The sequence below is a fragment of the Vidua macroura genome, chromosome Z, assembly GCF_024509145.1.
Source record: "Vidua macroura isolate BioBank_ID:100142 chromosome Z, ASM2450914v1, whole genome shotgun sequence".
NCBI classification, from domain to species: Eukaryota; Metazoa; Chordata; class Aves; order Passeriformes; family Viduidae; genus Vidua; species Vidua macroura.
The window spans coordinates 44,800,288-44,817,148 of NC_071611.1; the positions used below are offsets into that span (position 1 = coordinate 44,800,288).

Here is a 16,861-nt window from a genome sequence, read left to right on the forward strand (position 1 = left end):
TTGAAAAAAGAATTTTTAAAAATCCATCCTTTAGCATCTCAGATTGGGTGACTGAGTTCAGCAGACTTAGAGTTTTATTCTTTACATGCTGTGGTTTCCCTCTATTTCAAGAGAAGTGAGATCTTGCTTAGAAGTGTTGCTAAAGTGAATTCATTGATGTTCGGGCTACACTGAAATGCTGTAGATAAAATGCTTGCAGAGAAAAGGCAGTGAGAAAATTCATAGTCAGTGCAAATTTCTTTGAATTCTGTGATAACTAAGGGCTCAGGCTGACCAAGGAGGATGAAACAAACAGGGACTCTCCTGTTTGTTTACTGAACATCATACACCCACTGAGTAAGGTGGTATTTTTTAAGAAAGGAATATACTTGTGTTAGATGACATCTGATAGATTCTGACCATAGATAGATACTTTGGATATGTATATTCTAATGTGAGTAAGGTAGTGAACTTTCATTTTGTTTCTGTTCCTGGAATCATTTGGGCTAAATCCTCCATATGCAATATGTTCTTCCCCTCTACAGGATTTATAACAGATGAGCAGATTTGGTAGCTGTAGGTTCTGAAAATGGAGATATAATGGAGAAGGGTGTACAAAACCTTAGTTATTGGCAGAAGTGTTGCTCACTCATACAGAAACAACATTATTAACATTGTTAAGGTACTGTGAGCAGTTTAGAAAACTCAAGCATAGTGTTGTAAGTGACTCAGGAGGTAAAGCTGTGTGAGGGGGAAGTATTGTACAGGCAATAAGAAATTGAAAAGGTGTTTGCCTCAGGCTGATAGAGAATGTGAAAGAAAGGTATCACTGCAGAAAAGATAATCTGTGATCTCCCTTTTCAAATGCAAGAAGAAATCTCATGAATTCAAGGGAAGGAATAAGATTGAACTGCTTTTTCATATACTGTGTGATGAGATTATGGAGATTTTTTTAATTGATTGTTCTTGAAGCTACCTCATATCCAGATTTAATAGTTAAAGCTTTGAATTTTATCTTAAACTTTCTGCTCTAGGTATTTTAACTACTTCTGATTCAAATGTGGCTGTCAAGGATCTTAAATCTTAGGTCCCTTTCCCTTAAGCATCAGTTGAGTGTCTGGTTTGAACTTACTGCAATGGATTTCTGTATATCTAGTCCACATTTTTTCTCAGTGTAGCGTTTTGACACAGTGAAGTAAGCATTTGGAATTCAGTGTGAAGCATAGAGGCAAACTCATTAGTTTCACTGTTTCAGAAAATATGTATAAACATATTCAAAAAATATGTATAAAGTTTCAGTTCAGATCTACTTGAAAAGTTTTGTGTGGCTTATTGTCATTTATTAAAATTAGAAGTGAGATCTGTGCCAAATAAAAATTGTGAGGCAGCAACACAGAAGCCTTGGAATTGTGTACCAAAGTGTGGGCGGGTAATGGCTTTATTTCTACCACTTGAAGTTATTTGTTATAGTTTGGAATTAATTGTTAAGTATGGCTAGAAGTCACTAGAGCCTCTGACATGTTAGGAAGCAATGATTCTGCTTCGCCTGCCAGGTTTGTTATGAGATTGTAGTTTGAATAAGTTGATGGGGGAGGGTGAATGGATTCCCTTGATGGAATTTCTATTTTCTTTTGTTCTTAATGTTTAAATATTTTTTTAAAAATTTAGGCATAGTCTATGATTTGCTTTTATGAGCGTTCCTTTTTATTGCTCATTTGTTACCATGCAGTGAATTTAATGTTTGTGTTCTTTCAGTTGTGATTGCTTTATTTGGAGCTTCTAGGAGACTGTCTCTAAAAGTCACTCCATTTTCAGTTGGAGACCGGGGTACAACTTTTTTTGTTGCAATAAACTTGGAACTTGGACACAAGAAACTCTGATATTTCTCCCATGTCCACATGGGATATCAGGTGTAGATTTTATCTTGCCAACAGGCAGTAGGCAGTCAGCAAAGTCTCCTGCAGGTAGAAATTAGTGGTCTTGTACTCCATTGCAGTGAGTTTTATAGATGTAATTCCCTTCTTCCAAACTTTTTACTCATTGGGACATTTCACTAGCATATATTGTTGGCCGCTATCACTTCATATTATGTTCCTACATTACTTAAAATTTGTCTTTAGTTACTCATTTTTATCAAAATACTATTTATCCTGTTCTACATTTGATTTATATCATCCCACTGTCATAATTGACAAAAATCCAGATGAAAAAAAAAATTAATAAAGTTATTTTAAAAATATGCTGCAAAAGTAAGATGAAACAACAAAGTTCTAAAAAAATATATAACTGCATTTCTTTTTCTTACCTCAGGTCAGATTGGTCTTTTCCCCTTCTGCCACTTCCTCGTGCCAGATTGTTTTTGGGAGGCAATGTTTCTTGTCTTGACTGACAAGAGGTGCTGTCTCTGGTAGGATAAATTATCTTTGCTTTCTTTCTTTTTGTCTTTGATCTCTTATCATTTACTCTCTTATTTTGTTGTCACTATTCTTTCTTCCCCTTGCTGTGCTCTCCCTCTCCTACTTTCCTCCTTTGAGTGCTCTGGGGTGGGATTTTCAACAACCCCTTGGGAAGCTGTATACCCCTTTTGGGTGCAAGTGCAATAGAAATTTAATGCCTGCCTCTGTAAGTCTCTTCGAGAAGCAGAGCTTTGCTGTTTCTCGGTGCACAACTTGCCCTTGCTTATTTCAGAGAAAAAGCTGTTGTTGGAAGGGTTTTAGGCAGCCAGATACAAAGATGGATTTATGGTTTGGTTTTGTTGGTTGGTTGATGAGATGAGGTGCCTTTAGTCGTGAAAGCTTTACTAGGTTATGACTGATGTATTCTTTAATTATTTCTTGAGCAGAGTCATTGTTTACAAAATTCTTCAGTAACAGTTGATTCCTAGTGTAAATGCTATTTACGTTAGCTCATTGATACTAGAGCAGCCAGTATTCTTAACTGCAGGTGATTTCTAATGGCTCCTTCTATGAGACTGTATTTACTCTAAAAATTTGAAAGGATGAGGTGAAATCTATGTATAAACAGTGTAGAAATCAGCATAAATTAATGTGACAGATAAAAATATCAATATTCATATTAGGATTGTAATTTTAAAGAAATTTCCAGACCAGTTTTCAAACCAATAGAGTTGCTTTCTGGATGCTTGATGTTATGGGAGGAACTTCATGTCAGCTTCTAGAAATAAACACCTGGGTGTGTGCCTAGAACAACATTAGAATAACTTAGCAGATGAATAGCAGCATCCTGGAGATGCCTGGTTGAGAGCAATGCTGTGAACTGTTAAACAGGTGATACTCTGGGTGCTTGATAGGTATCTCAGGTATCCTAGCTCCAGCAGCAATAGATCATACATGATTTTCAAGGTCACAAATGCTTTAGTATACAGTCATGTAAGGACCTCTTGTGTGATTGTCGATAGCTTCTGTCTTTATCTCCAAATAAATGATTCTTGTAAGAACTGACATTCAGTTTTACTGGAAATACATTTTTGCATGTTTACCTCTGTGTGTGCATGTGTGTCTATTAGCTGTGCATGCTCAGAAATTGTTGTTCACCTGGAATGAATTTTAACCTGCTGTGAGTTTTGATGATAAACCCTTGTCAGTTGGACTGTCTTTCATGAAAGAATGAAATTAACTTTGAAGAAATCTGTGGTTTGGGCACAAAGGCTTCTTTGTGCTCAGGATACCATCACATCACTTCTACTCAACAAAGCAAATGTTTGAATTACTGCATATTTGTATATGCTTTTAATGTAGGCAGGAATGCCGAGGTAGTCTTTAGTGTACAGCTGTTGTGTGTATTTCAGCATGCAAGCTGAGGTGTGGATTATCTCTGCAAGTGGAAAATCTATGTAGTGAGAAGCAGCTTATGATCCACCGATGAAGTATTACCAAGAGTAGTAGTGCTGGGACAAAGGTCACATCTGGACTGACATAATTGTGCCTCTGCAGCTTAGAGTTTCCTCTCTGTCTTTACTTCCTGAGAGCAAATAAGGCCACTATCTTCACCCCCTGAATTATTGCTGGTATTACTTTTCACATGTCCAAAGGAGACTCTTTGAGACTAATTGTGGAAAAGGAAGTTTGGGAAAGTGATTTCAAGGATGCCTTTGAAGAAAGACATCTAAGCTTCACAAAACTGTAGAGAATTCAGAACTTTCTATGTAATGACTAAGGTTTTTTCAGTCTAGATGTGGATAAAATAGCTCAGATGATTTTGATTCTGTACCTGTTTCCTTCTATCATTTGTATTGTTCTGGTAAGACGAAAATGTCGGTAAGTGTAATTTGATCTCTGACTGTGCATATGAAAGTTGGTTATTTCTGCTGTTAACAATGACCTGTTGATTATATTAATTAGATACCTTGCAGGTTTAAGAAGATGGAGTAGAAACTGCAGAATGCCTTGACTCAGGAGTAGTTCAGACACATTTTCCAGCTCTCTTCTCCCTTGAAGATAACCTTGAATGGTTATCTTCAATTTTAGAAGATTCCAAAGATGCATAAAAGCCTATTTGCCATCCTGAATTCAGAAAGAATGGATACTGTGATCTTCAGGTGTCTTTCCAAGGTTGTTTGCCATAAGGCCTGTGAAATGGCAGACAGGATCTGACAACGTACAGTATTCCTTATTCTGAAAGACATTTGTGATGAGCAGAGAAAACAGCTTGAGATTTTGCTGTAGAAGAATGGCTTTGTAAATGAAGATACACGAGTAAAGATCAATTAGAATATAAACTCGTCCTTGTAGTGTAGATAATTGAATAATTGACTGTTATTGGTAGAGGTTGCTGCTGATAATGTGCTGTTGCAGATTGCTGTCTGAAGTTTATTTAGAAGCAGAGAATCTGCAAGATACAAACTCTCAAGTTTAACTCATGTCACATTAAAAAAAAGTATAAATGGAGGATATTAATAAGTTTCTCATTTTTTATCTCATAGTTATCTCATAGTTTGTTAGAATATTATCCAGCTCTTAAGTATTGGAACCAGTTACTGTGAGGTATCATTCTTACCGTGCCTCAAAGCTCAGTTAATATTTTGGTTGTGGAAGCATGAGGAATTAAAAGAAAATGACCAGAAAGTGAAGGAATGGATTGTTGGGACTTGCATGGCAGAATACATTTATTTAGCCAAGACTGAATAATTTCAAGATGATAGTTGAATGAGGTGCAGGACTCCAGGCTCAAACCTTTAGAAGTACCATGATGTATCTCTTCGGGGAAGTATTTCAAGTCATCTGCTGATGAACACTTTTGTCATGCTTGCATTAAATGTTGTGTTGAGCTTCTTTGAAACCTATTATTCCTTCCTTCTAAATGTCTTTTTTCAAATATTACCACTTCCCAAGAAAGCAGATACTTTCTTAGCTTGTTGAAGTAGGGCATGGCAATAAATGTCCATAATCAGTAAGATGACATTGCCTGCATGTTCTTTCACAGTGCTGAGCATTTGGAGATCTTGACAGTGTATAGCAAATTTAAAAGTTTGTACTGTAGTGTGTTCTAGTTAATTGAAAAACATTAGAGAAGCTGCTGGACTCGAGAATATATCAGAAATTAGAAACTGCAGAGGAAACCTGAAGGCCTGTGTTCAGGATTGAGCAAGCATTAGGGTTAAAGAAGATGAAACAAGTTGTGTGTAAATAATTGGGTCCTTTAGTTTTCCTCATGCAATAATTGTAGGCATCCTGTAATTGTGCACAAGAAAAATAGACTCACTATTGACTGTACCATAGTCTCTAAGTTACAACATTTGTGTCTGTTACTGTATTGAAAAATGCCTGCAAATCAAAAAACTCTTACAAACCTCTTAGTTGTAAAATATATTTTACGTGTACAGCCTTTCAGGTGCATTGACATACCTCTTTCATCCTGAAAAAAATTTATAGTTCTGACAGAACCATGAGCTTTGTGAAGGTAAAAAGTGCTGAGTTGCTGCTGAGTTTGACTGCTGTGCTAAGAGGTGTGTCAGTGAAGTAAGGTAGCTGCCAACTCTAGCACATGCAGAAGAACCTGGAAGGAAAGTAGCTAGTGCTTACTGTCTTGTGATAGCTGGTGTGTTGCAAGTCAATATATTGAGAGCTCAGAAAACCTGTTAAAATTAACAGCTGTCTTGAAGCTGTACCACAACTGTAGACATCCTGTTCAGCTGAATGAGCTGAAGGTGTCTCTTCATCCATGCATCCCAGTGACATCACCTGGAAGACTGTCAAGGGAAATTTAAGGGATATCAGCCCTTCATACCCAGCCTTAGTTTACAGTTATGTGTAGACTAGGAGACTTTGTATATTTGTGGTTGCATGTCTGACGCACATCGAACTTTAGAATCCAACACAGTGTGCAGTAAGGCAGTCTTAAAAAACAATGTACGTGTTTAAAGAAGGTATTAATTTCAGAAGATGCAAGTTTGAGGATGAATGATTTTGCTCATCAACATCTGAGAACTTGAAGAAGCTCAACCATTCAGTGGGTGAAAAACACCTTTCTGTGTAGAATTCTAGCAGTGTCCAGTGGTCAGTGGAGAACAGAGCTTATAAGTTAGTCTGAAAAGAGGCAGAAATTAAGGTAAAACATCTAAAATATCTCTCATATGTCCACCTTCCCCTGCTTCATTTTCTAGGTTTTCCTCACTAGTATCTTTGTATTATAGGGTTTTTTTCCCTAATAGATTGTTTTAAAACTTTTCCTTGGAGATCTGTCAGATTTTTGTTACTTTTTTTTTTTTTTTTTTACTATCCTTAAAATGCTATTTCATGCCTTTTCATGTAGCTGTGGTGTAGTAGCTTAGCCTATAGTAAGTAGTGAGATGTAAAGGGTGTTTGACAATTCCTCTCCTTTTTTCTTAAATCATGAAGTGAGGTATGTTTTATCTGTTTTGATAAAATGCTATATTACTGACACCTGGTTTATTTTGTGGTTGAGCAAATAAAGTAAAACATCTGAGTCTTGTTTAAGAAGATGAGCTAATTACATTAAAAATACTGAAGTACAGAAGACTTTTGAGCTGTGATCTACAAATTAGTGATGGGTTTTAGTGTTTAGTGATAGACTGGAAGCTCTTTAGATAAATTATGTGACATACTATTTTCAAATAGAGTGGTTAGTAAATTTTTCTTAAAAGTAAGTTGGATACATATGTGAGATGATCAGGACTATCAAGGAAGCGTTCCAGAACATAATACTTTGATTGTGTTTGGTTCTTTATGCATGTACAGTTTAAGGTGACAAGAAAGACGAAACTATGGGTAATAAAGCCCGGTGAAACTTTTCCTAATGAGAAGAATAAGGGGAAAGGTATGGCATTTGTTATGGCTGACAAATGACTGTGTTGCCAATACAGGGAACATACGAGCAACATATGAGCCCTGCCGAGAAAAGCTTGAGGATGCTGGTGGATGAGAAGCTGGACGTGATCTGAGAGCCCAGAAAGCCAAATGTGTCTGGGCTGCATCCAAAGCAGCGTGGGCAGCGGGGGAGGAGGGGATTCTGCCCTTCTCCTCCACTCTGGTGAGACACTACCTGGAGCCCTGCATCCAACTCTGGGCTCCTAGCAGAGGGAGGACATGGAACTGTTGGAGTGAGTCCAGAGGAGGCCACCAGCTGGTTAGGGGGATGGAGCACCTCTCCTATGAGGAAAGGCTGAGAGAACTGGAATTGTTCAGCCTGGAAAAGAGAAAGCTTTAGGGCTACCCTAAATGGGGCCTTTCAGTACCTGAAGGGAGCCTACAATAAAAGTGGGGAGGGACTTTTTACAAGGGACAATAGTTTCAAACTGAAAGAGAATGAGTTTAGATTAGATGTTAAAAAAAATTCTTTTGAATATGATGAGGCCCTATGACAGGTTGCCCAGAGAATCTGTGGATACACCACCCCTGGAATTGTTTATGGCCAGTTTAGATGGGGCTTGAAGCAACCTGGTCTAGGTGAAAGATGGTCTAGGTGAAAGATGTCCCTGACTGCAGCAGGCATGTTGGATCTAAGTGATCTTTAAGATCCCTTCCTAGACCATTCTGTGATTGTTTGAATGAGGAAAGAAGTCTGCTGTGAAGAATTGGAAAGAAGAGGAGGGAGGAATGGGAATAAACTCAAAGCCTGATGGAAGTAGATATGAAATCTTTTTTGCTTTATGTTACTGTATTTCCCACAGTGCTCTTCTGGTATAGCCTTCCTATCATAAGCAATTGTAGTTTCTGGAGACATGTTTTCAACCTGAGAAGCAGTTCTATGTAACAGAGAGTGGGAAGAAAAGTTGCCAAGGCAGTCTGTTTATGTTCAGAGTATGAAAAGTGCTTTGAGAAAGCTCAGGATAGAATATAGAAACTATTTAAATTAATAAATTGTAGGATTTTAACCTATTTCCCCTCTGTGTTGTGTTCAGAGAGACTTAATTATTTTTACAAGTTACTAAACCTCTTGTGGTGTTAAGGCAAGATAAATTCCTTTTATGATAATGTGATGCTATTCAAAATGGTGATTTTGAAGGTAGTCTTTAAGTTTGAAGGTGGTTTTATGCTCCTCTCTATGGCCTTAGTTGGTTGGAGGAATCTAGGTGTGACTCCCTTGTATTAGGCATTACTGCTTTCTTTAATGACAAGAAGAACCACTTGCTTTTTTTCCCCTCCTTCTTCCAACTGCTTTCTAGATGTGTTTTCATGACCTGAAAAGTGTGTATTTCCAGACCACTTGGTGCAAGTCTTTCAAGTCTGAGCTATTACAAGACATGTAGTAACAAAGTGTTACTACTAAAGCTGGACCATTTGCTGCATGCAGACGACTTCTGTCTTTCACTTCCAGCTCTTTGGTTTCCCAGCCAGTATTGTCTACTTTCTGCATTACTGCCTGTGATAAATCTTGCCTTTTCCCCATTCCACAGTGTGGGAAAAAGTTGCTATGTTTGCCTATTTGGATAATGTGTAAAAGGATCATGAGTGAGTTTAATAGTGCAAAAGGAGGTAAAGCTGAGTGTGTATTCCTTACGCCAGAGCTATGTCTAAGGTGTACATAAATAGTTAATTTCAGCTAAGCTTCTCTTAGCCTCTACCAGGTGTTGTGTGGCTTTTTTTCTTCTCTGCCTGGAACAGTGGCTCATAGAAAAAGCATTCTTCAAGCATGTTTACTTTTCTCTGTTCAAGTGCTGTGTATTACTCAGTTGTCTCCCAAGCCTGATGGAACATGTGTCTTATTCTCCTTGTGTGTTTTTCCCTTTTTATGCCACTCTTCCTAAATAACAGCAATCCAAAATGCACAAATGTTTATTTTCTGAGAGCACAGAAAATGTGTTAATTTTAAATTAATTTTTAGGGGGCTACAGAGAAGCACCAGTTCTTTTGTTTAATTTCCTTTTAGGATTTTAATTTTCATGTCTCTTACACCTGTAAAACTCATTTGCATGTGATATACTTTCCCTCGGCCCAATTCTCTTTTAGCTGGTGGTTGTCTGAGCAGTGCATTTCTGTTGTCTCATCCTGAAACAAACTCAGGAACATGGTCCTGTCCTATTGAGTGAAAAACTTTGCCATTGATTTTACTAGATAGAGGATGTAGCCTAGTGCTTTTACTGTTATTTTTTTGCCCTGGAGCTGTTGGTAGCTTTCTCAGTGTAAGTATTTTTTTGTTAATAGAGTTCACATGCTGTTAGCCATCTTCCAGATTGACAGAGTTGTTAAATGAAATCATGTCTGGTGCCAGTTCTTTGCTGCCACATTACAAACTTCCTGTGCTCCATTGCAATCTGTTTATTTTTAATGTATTTATAGTACTTTGGCAGGTTTTTGTGTTGTGATGGTTTTGATGACCAAATTAAATCATATTAATTGAATGATAAGAGACATGTGAGGTAGTATTAAATATTAAATTGGAAATCCAGATTGGCTTGACCAGAAATCCTGCATGATTCCTGCATAGAGTTGGGCATGTTTTGCAAGTTCTTACTAATCACTGGTTCCTGATGCCCAAGATGACTGAAACAGTTGTGTGCATAACTTCCACAACCTGGAATGTGAAAGCAAAAATGGAAAAAACTTCTTCTTGAAGCAGGCTGGCTGATGTTCGTGGATCAAGGCAGAAACTTGCTGAGCTAGCTGTACTGTTCAATTCTTTGTTTTTACACGAGGGAAATGGTTGTCCCCCTGACCTCAGCACTGCTGAGGCCATGCCTCGAGCACTGTGTTAAGTTTTCTCTTCACTTTGAAAAAGACATTGAGGTGCTGGCATGTGTCCAGAGGAGGGGCAACAAGGCTTCAAAATGTCCAGAAAAATGGAATGGCTGAAGGAGCTGGGTTTGTTTAGTCTTGAGAAGGCTCAGGGGGGACCTTGTCACGCTCTACAACTACATGAAAGGATGTTGTAGTGAGATGGGGGTCTGTCTCTTCCAACGTGTATGCAGTGAGAGGACAAGAGGAAATGGTCGGCTGCTGAGACAGGGAAGATTCAGATAAGATATCAGAAAAAAATCTTTAGGAATTGCAATCATTTGCCCAAGGGGGGTAGGGGAGCCAGGTATCCAAGATGCATCTGGATTTGGGTGATACGGTTTAGTTGTTACGGGATTACAGTGGTGTTGTTGGGTGGACAGTTGGATTTGATGACTGTAAAGGTCTTTTCCAACCCTGATGATTCTGTGATTCTAAGTATCAGGCATTATGCAAGTGGGCTTCATGAAGATTGTTGACAACAGAGAGGTGAGCACATTCAGGTGTCTGTTTCTACTCCAGACTCCGGAGAGGAAGGAGGAGTGCAGTGAAGAAAACAAAAGCCTTTTATAGGCCCACTTCCCGCCCTTTCCTCCTCCCTTTCCTCCGCCCTTTTTTTTTCCCATTTCCAAGTCAACAACATATCTGCCTGCGACTTCAGTTCTAGTAGTTCTTTTTAGTCTGGTTAATTCTTCCACTTGGCTGTAAGAAGATCCTGCATGTTCAGCCGTGTTACACACAGGCTGTGTAAGGGAACAGAGAGTTTTTGATTATTTCAAGGGTATAGTGTGCGAATTTTCTGTACTTACAGCTGCAAGTGTGATGAAGTAGGTTCTGTGTTGTAGGTGTCTTTAATATTTATTTTCACAGTTTGCTTTAGTAAACATGAGGAAAAGTAAACAAAAATGAACATTCTATTTGGTTGATTTTTCTGGTGAAATGCTCACAGAAACAGCAAAAGTTCTTAGAATTTGACCTCTCAAACTAGGCAGTAGTCTGTGTTAAGAAGTGAATCTATTAAAGTAAGAAACAATTGTCATTTCTTCTTTATTAAGTATAAAATGGCATATATTTTCCTTTCTTCAGTCTTGGAAACAACTGAACTGCTTAAATAGAATATCTTAAGTTTTGGACTTGCTGTGTGGCATGTAGACTACAGATGAGATAGTTAATGTCAAGCAAATTTATTTAAAACTGAACAAACCAAGAAGGACCTCTTACACTTAAACACGTTGGATGCATTTTAAAAGTAGTGTTATGTATGATCTTCAGAATATATAAATAAAATGCAGTATACAGGTTGCAAACTTTTGTACCACAAAAGAGGCAGCACAACTTTTTAATTTTCATTTGCATGCTTAAGTTGGGGCTTTTAAAAGGTAGAAACATTAAAGTTTGTCAAGTCCCTTGAAACTGAGTGGTACTCTTGCATGTAATACTTTCAGTCTTTAGAAGGGCGAACCTTTTCAGTACTTCATATAAGTTAGGAAGAAATTCTTAAGTAGCTGGCATTTTCTTTCTGGAGAAGAAACCACTGATTGCCTAATTTTGTATTTGTGTTGTACATTAAAGAAATACAGTGATTCTCTCTCTGAGCACCGACGAACAAAAAACAGTACCTGAATTGGCTGGAAGGTTGGATTTTTGATATTCAGCTACTGATAGGAATTCTAAGTGCTGATAACTACCCATGAAACTAGTGTCTTTGAGTGTATTGCTAAGAGAAAGGATTTTAATTCTTAGGAACAGCAGAATAACTAAATATTTTTATTTGGAGCTAATTGTTTTCACTGTTGGAATACTTCAGATGCTGGCTTCATATGTGTTTAAAATGTTTCCTAATGAGTGGTATTTTCTTGGAAATTTCTAAAAATGCACCAGTACATTGAAAGTATTGATAAAGTTCAAGGCCTCATGTTGAGGCTGGAACCTATTTCAGTATCTCTATATTACTCATCTTTGACCATATGCTCATTACAAGAAAAAAATCTGAATTTTCTACAATTTCTCAGGTAATTTTTTTTGTCTGGGACTGATTATTCAGCTTTTAATATCCTTGTTTTGATTGCCTTTAGTTTCTGAGGACACCAAGTAGGGGAGAAAACCTTTGGTTTTTTTACAAATGTGTGTCTATCCAAGTTGGTAATGGCTTGGGATATTAGAGACACTTTCACTGATGTTACCTTATAGCTTTGCTTGTAATTGTAAATACAAATTGATCCTGGTGTATATAGTATCTGAACCATATGGTTTTTTCAGTGTTATTCTCTCTATTATGAATTCAGATTATGTGCTCTCTTTAGTATCTATTAAACCCCAGGACCAGTTACATTAATTTTAGTTAATTTCTAGGAAAACCAGTTCAGTGTTACAAGATCAAAGTGTGTTTGGCTATCAGTATTAAAATATGAAATGTGTTGGAGAAGAACATTTTTTTGATTTTTTTTTTTCTAGAATCACTCAGCAAACTATTCAACATGTAAAATGCTGAAGTAATTGACCTGGATGAAAAGAAGATGTGGGCTTGATATAAATGTAGTAGGACTTCCTTAGTGAAGGGGTAAAACATACTTTGTTAATGGGACTGTTAAGTATGTCCTGACTCACTGCACTCAAAGTATGAGGCTAGAGAGACTGAGAGTTGATGTTGCAAGGGAATACTTCTGAAGAAACTTTCAGAATCTGATATTTGATAGTTAAAGGTGAACCAAAGTTCCTTGGATTTTTAGCACAGTGCTGTCCTCCGGTGGAACAGTGTTGCATTAAAAGAGCATTTTACACTGATCAGGAAGGTTTTAATTAGATGTGATCTATGTTATGCAGTGTATGTTGGTTCTTATGTACCAGTAACAAAGTAGAAGAAAATTTGAGGATGCCTCCAGTATCATGTACAATGTAATGCAATCTGTAACTAAAATGGTTATTTCTTACTCTAATCATTCCAAGCCAGTATTTTCCATAAGGTGAATCAGAAGTTCTCATTGAAAAGCAAATTTTTTGGGTTTAATAAGATTTCATTCTGTGGGTCTTTTAGAAGTCAATTGTAACGGTTGTTGCAAGTCAGAAGTGTATCTAAATACTTGTCACAGATTATTCATGCTTTTCGTTAGGCTGGGTCTGTGCTTTTGTTCCCTGCTTTAAGGTGAACTTCTCCAGAATGTGGTTTTTTTTGTTGTTTTTTTTTTTGTTTTTTTTTCACAAAACCCGTGATTAATGTGGATGTATCCTGTTTAATCTGACAGTCTTGAATCTGTTACATACCTGCTGTACTTGGAAATGTAAGGTAAATGCAGGGAAATGTTGGATAGACACATACTGAAAGACATGCTGTGCTAAGTAAAATGTTATCTTTGGAGGTTTGAGGTTTGTGCAGATTGAACTTTTGTAATTTAAGTTGATACAAATTAAAGTGTAAAAGATTAAAATCAAAAGCTTTTGTTATAGTAGAAAGAATAAGGTGGCAGGAAATTATTTGGTTATTTCAGTTTCTAGATTACATGTTGGGTAGGTAGTCAAGATTTTGGCAGCCAAGTAATAGGCTTGAAAAGGAACAGGAAGAACTGTCAGGCCTGACTTTGCTTAGCCTGTTATAAAAAGGGAAAAATAAGTAACATAATTTCTGAAAAGAGATCCTGCTGGATTCAAGGGGCGATCTGGGGATTTAACCATGTGTTTAACTCCTAAATTTCAATATAATAATTTTCCCTTTTGCAGTTTTCATTCTGTGCTACAAATAAGGATATAAGCATAACCTGATAAATCCCTTGCTGCCAGCCTGTTCTTCAGAGCAGAGATTCTGGTGATTGTAAAATACCAACTTTAAGAGATGTAGAAAGAACACTGTTTCTAGAACATTGGTATTTTCTTGGTTTGACTTCACCAGCCATAGGGATATGTTATGCTAATATTAGTTTTTCTCTTTGAAGCAGATTTTAGGTGTTCTAATAATTGATGTTAAATAACGAAGTTTATCTGTTGTTTGAAGATCTGGTAGATTCTCACTCCAAATGTTCTAAAGTTTTAAATACAAACATAGTTATGGTTTATGTTTATGAGTGAATTTCCCTGAAGTTAATATCACATCATATTTGGAGATTGCAGTTTGGAATAACGTGGAGAAGTGTTGATGTGAAGAAAATATGTAAATTTTATGCAATAAAAGAGCTTCTTAAAAAGGTCTGTCTTCAAGTAGGAATGATGTAAAGAGAGAACACATGACAGGTGTTTGTTGCAAAGAGGCTTACATCTGCATTAAATCAGTTGTTCCAAACTTAAATTAAAAGAGTGGGAAAAATGCTACTTTCTGGAGAAGCATGGGTTAGTACGTCAGTTGAAAAGCTGTTAGTGTTTGACATGGACTCTAGGTTAAACTAGTCTGCTTATTTCAGTGTGATATCTAATCAGCTCTAATCAACTGACTTGCAGATCAGCTGTTTTCTAGAAAGTTTAGTAGGCAACAAAGAGACTCGAAATGCTGCCAGTAGCTGCTAAGTGTTGTATGTCCAGCTTCCATTGCTGGGGAGATCTGCATGTTGCATAGGTAGAATTTTGTGGGTCTCTCTGTGGGAGGAAAAAAGCAAACAAACTAACTGAAGCAGTGAAATTAAGGCTGCAGAGTTAGCAAGCTAGTGCTCTCAGAAACTAGCCTGCTGTCAGTGTCTAAATTATCAGATTGTTAAAAATCCTTCAGAGTTTATGGATGAAACTTCAGGGAAGAGAAAGTTAAGTGAGAAAGACTTTTTTTTTTCTTTTCTAAGTCAACCAAACCAACTTTGAAGATGGTAACATGGCGTCCTCAAAACATAGTTCAGCTATTAACAAAGATTCTGGAGATACTTTCTTCTTATGTGCTGTTCCATGTAGAGTGATGCTCTCAGAATATATAAGCAGTGAAGTGAATAAAAAATAAGTTCAGTATTCACGTTAGCACCATACTTAGACATTAGAAGCTATTAGTGCCTCAAGCTGTCTCAGTAAGTGGAGAAGTTAAAGGCAAAAGTGATAAAATAATTTTGCTCACTGCTCCTCTAAATGATGCAATTGTTTGAACAAATTGGGGAGATTCAAAAGAAATTGCTTATTAATGTATTTCTGAATTACTTGTGGTAAAGCTTATATTAGATGCTACTGAATAGAGTAGTAGAAACAAATGCAAAAAAAATTCTGTAACTCACACCAGTCCTCTGACAACTAGGCTTAAAAAAAAATAGGTATATGGCTAATGTGACTCTTTTATTCTGGCAGTTTGCTCTAAAATTGTCTGTGCTTTTACCAAACTGTGAAGAAGAAACCTTAAGTGACGGCAAAAGAAAGTGTTGATGCAGATCCTGCCTTGGTTGTACACAGTGGTTTCTTTTGTGAAGGCCCTTAATTCGCTGCTGCAGTTGAAAGATGTTTGTGTTAACCTTTGCAGGTTACAAAATTATGTCACTTCTGCACTTAACCAGGCAATCCAGAGAGAACTGAAACCATATAGAGTAAAATGAAAACTTCTTGAAGCTATAAAGTTTTTCTCAGATACATGCACGAGTGTGACTACTTTACATTGCAAAGAATGAGCTTAAGGGAGAAATAGAATGGAGAGAACTGATGCAGGCTAAATTAAAAAAACATGGGAAAAGGTCCTAATTTCTACACCGCATGAAATGTCTGGCTGTAGTTTTATTCAGAATTAAAATATTAGGAAGTGTTGAATTATAGGCTGGAAAACTAGTACATTTTTGGCAGTGGTTGATTTGGTTGTTGTTTCTCTTTCCACTTGGTCAGATATTATACAATTTACCTTTTAAAAGGCTCACAATTCCTGACTGAAAAGTCAAAATACCAGTCAATACTAAGAGGTAAAGATGTCTGCAGGAAGATGCAGCCAAAGAGCTTTTATAACTTAACCTGATACTATTTCAGGTGCTTGAGTGTGCTTTACTTCAAGAATTCAAGATCCTAATTTTGGGAGAGTAGTGTCTTTTAAAGACCCAAAAGCACTTAAAAATTGAGTCTTGTGTCAGCTGCACATGTCAGACATGGTTGGCTCTTATTAGTTACTGAGAAGCAATAGCAACAAATCTTCTTCATAAAAAATAAGTGCATTTGTTGCATCTTAAAGCAATTTTATTTGTTTACAGGTGTCAGCTGTGATGCATGTTTAAAAGGAAATTTTCGAGGTCGCCGGTACAAGTGTTTAATTTGCTACGATTACGATCTCTGTGCAACTTGTTATGAAAGTGGTGCAACGACAACAAGGCATACAACTGACCATCCAATGCAGTGCATACTAACAAGAGTAGATTTTGGTAAGTGATCATTTCAAACTCCAGTGATTTGTTGCTGTATTGTGTCCATAAACATAATGCTGATTTTCATGTTTCTAATTATTAATCACTTCCCCCATTAAAAATAAGGGCCAAGTTCTTGAGTTCTAATAAGCAGATATATTTTCTTTGATATAAGAATTGCTTTTTTTTTTTTCTTTTTAACTGCTGCATATGTACTTCTGCTTTTTTTTCTTTTGGTCTAATTACAGCAGATTATCAGACTAATAAATACACTTAATAACAGTGACTACTGTTAAAAGTGCCACAGCCTACAGGCAGAAAATAAATCCTGGTGAGATTTTGTAGGAAGGTTGTTCATTTGTGGTTTTTATGAGACTGTAAGTATAGGAAAGGTAGTGATGGGCTGCAATGAGTATG

The 16,861-nt window shown here is 36.9% G+C and overlaps 1 protein-coding gene across 1 annotated transcript in view; it reads left to right on the plus strand.

The window, feature by feature from the left end:
* KCMF1 (potassium channel modulatory factor 1) overlaps positions 1–16,861 on the plus strand; it is a 44,148-nt gene that overhangs the window by 6,444 nt on the left and 20,843 nt on the right. The window contains 1 exon segment of the mRNA XM_054003203.1: positions 16,295–16,462. Coding sequence (XP_053859178.1) covers positions 16,295–16,462 — 168 coding nt within the window.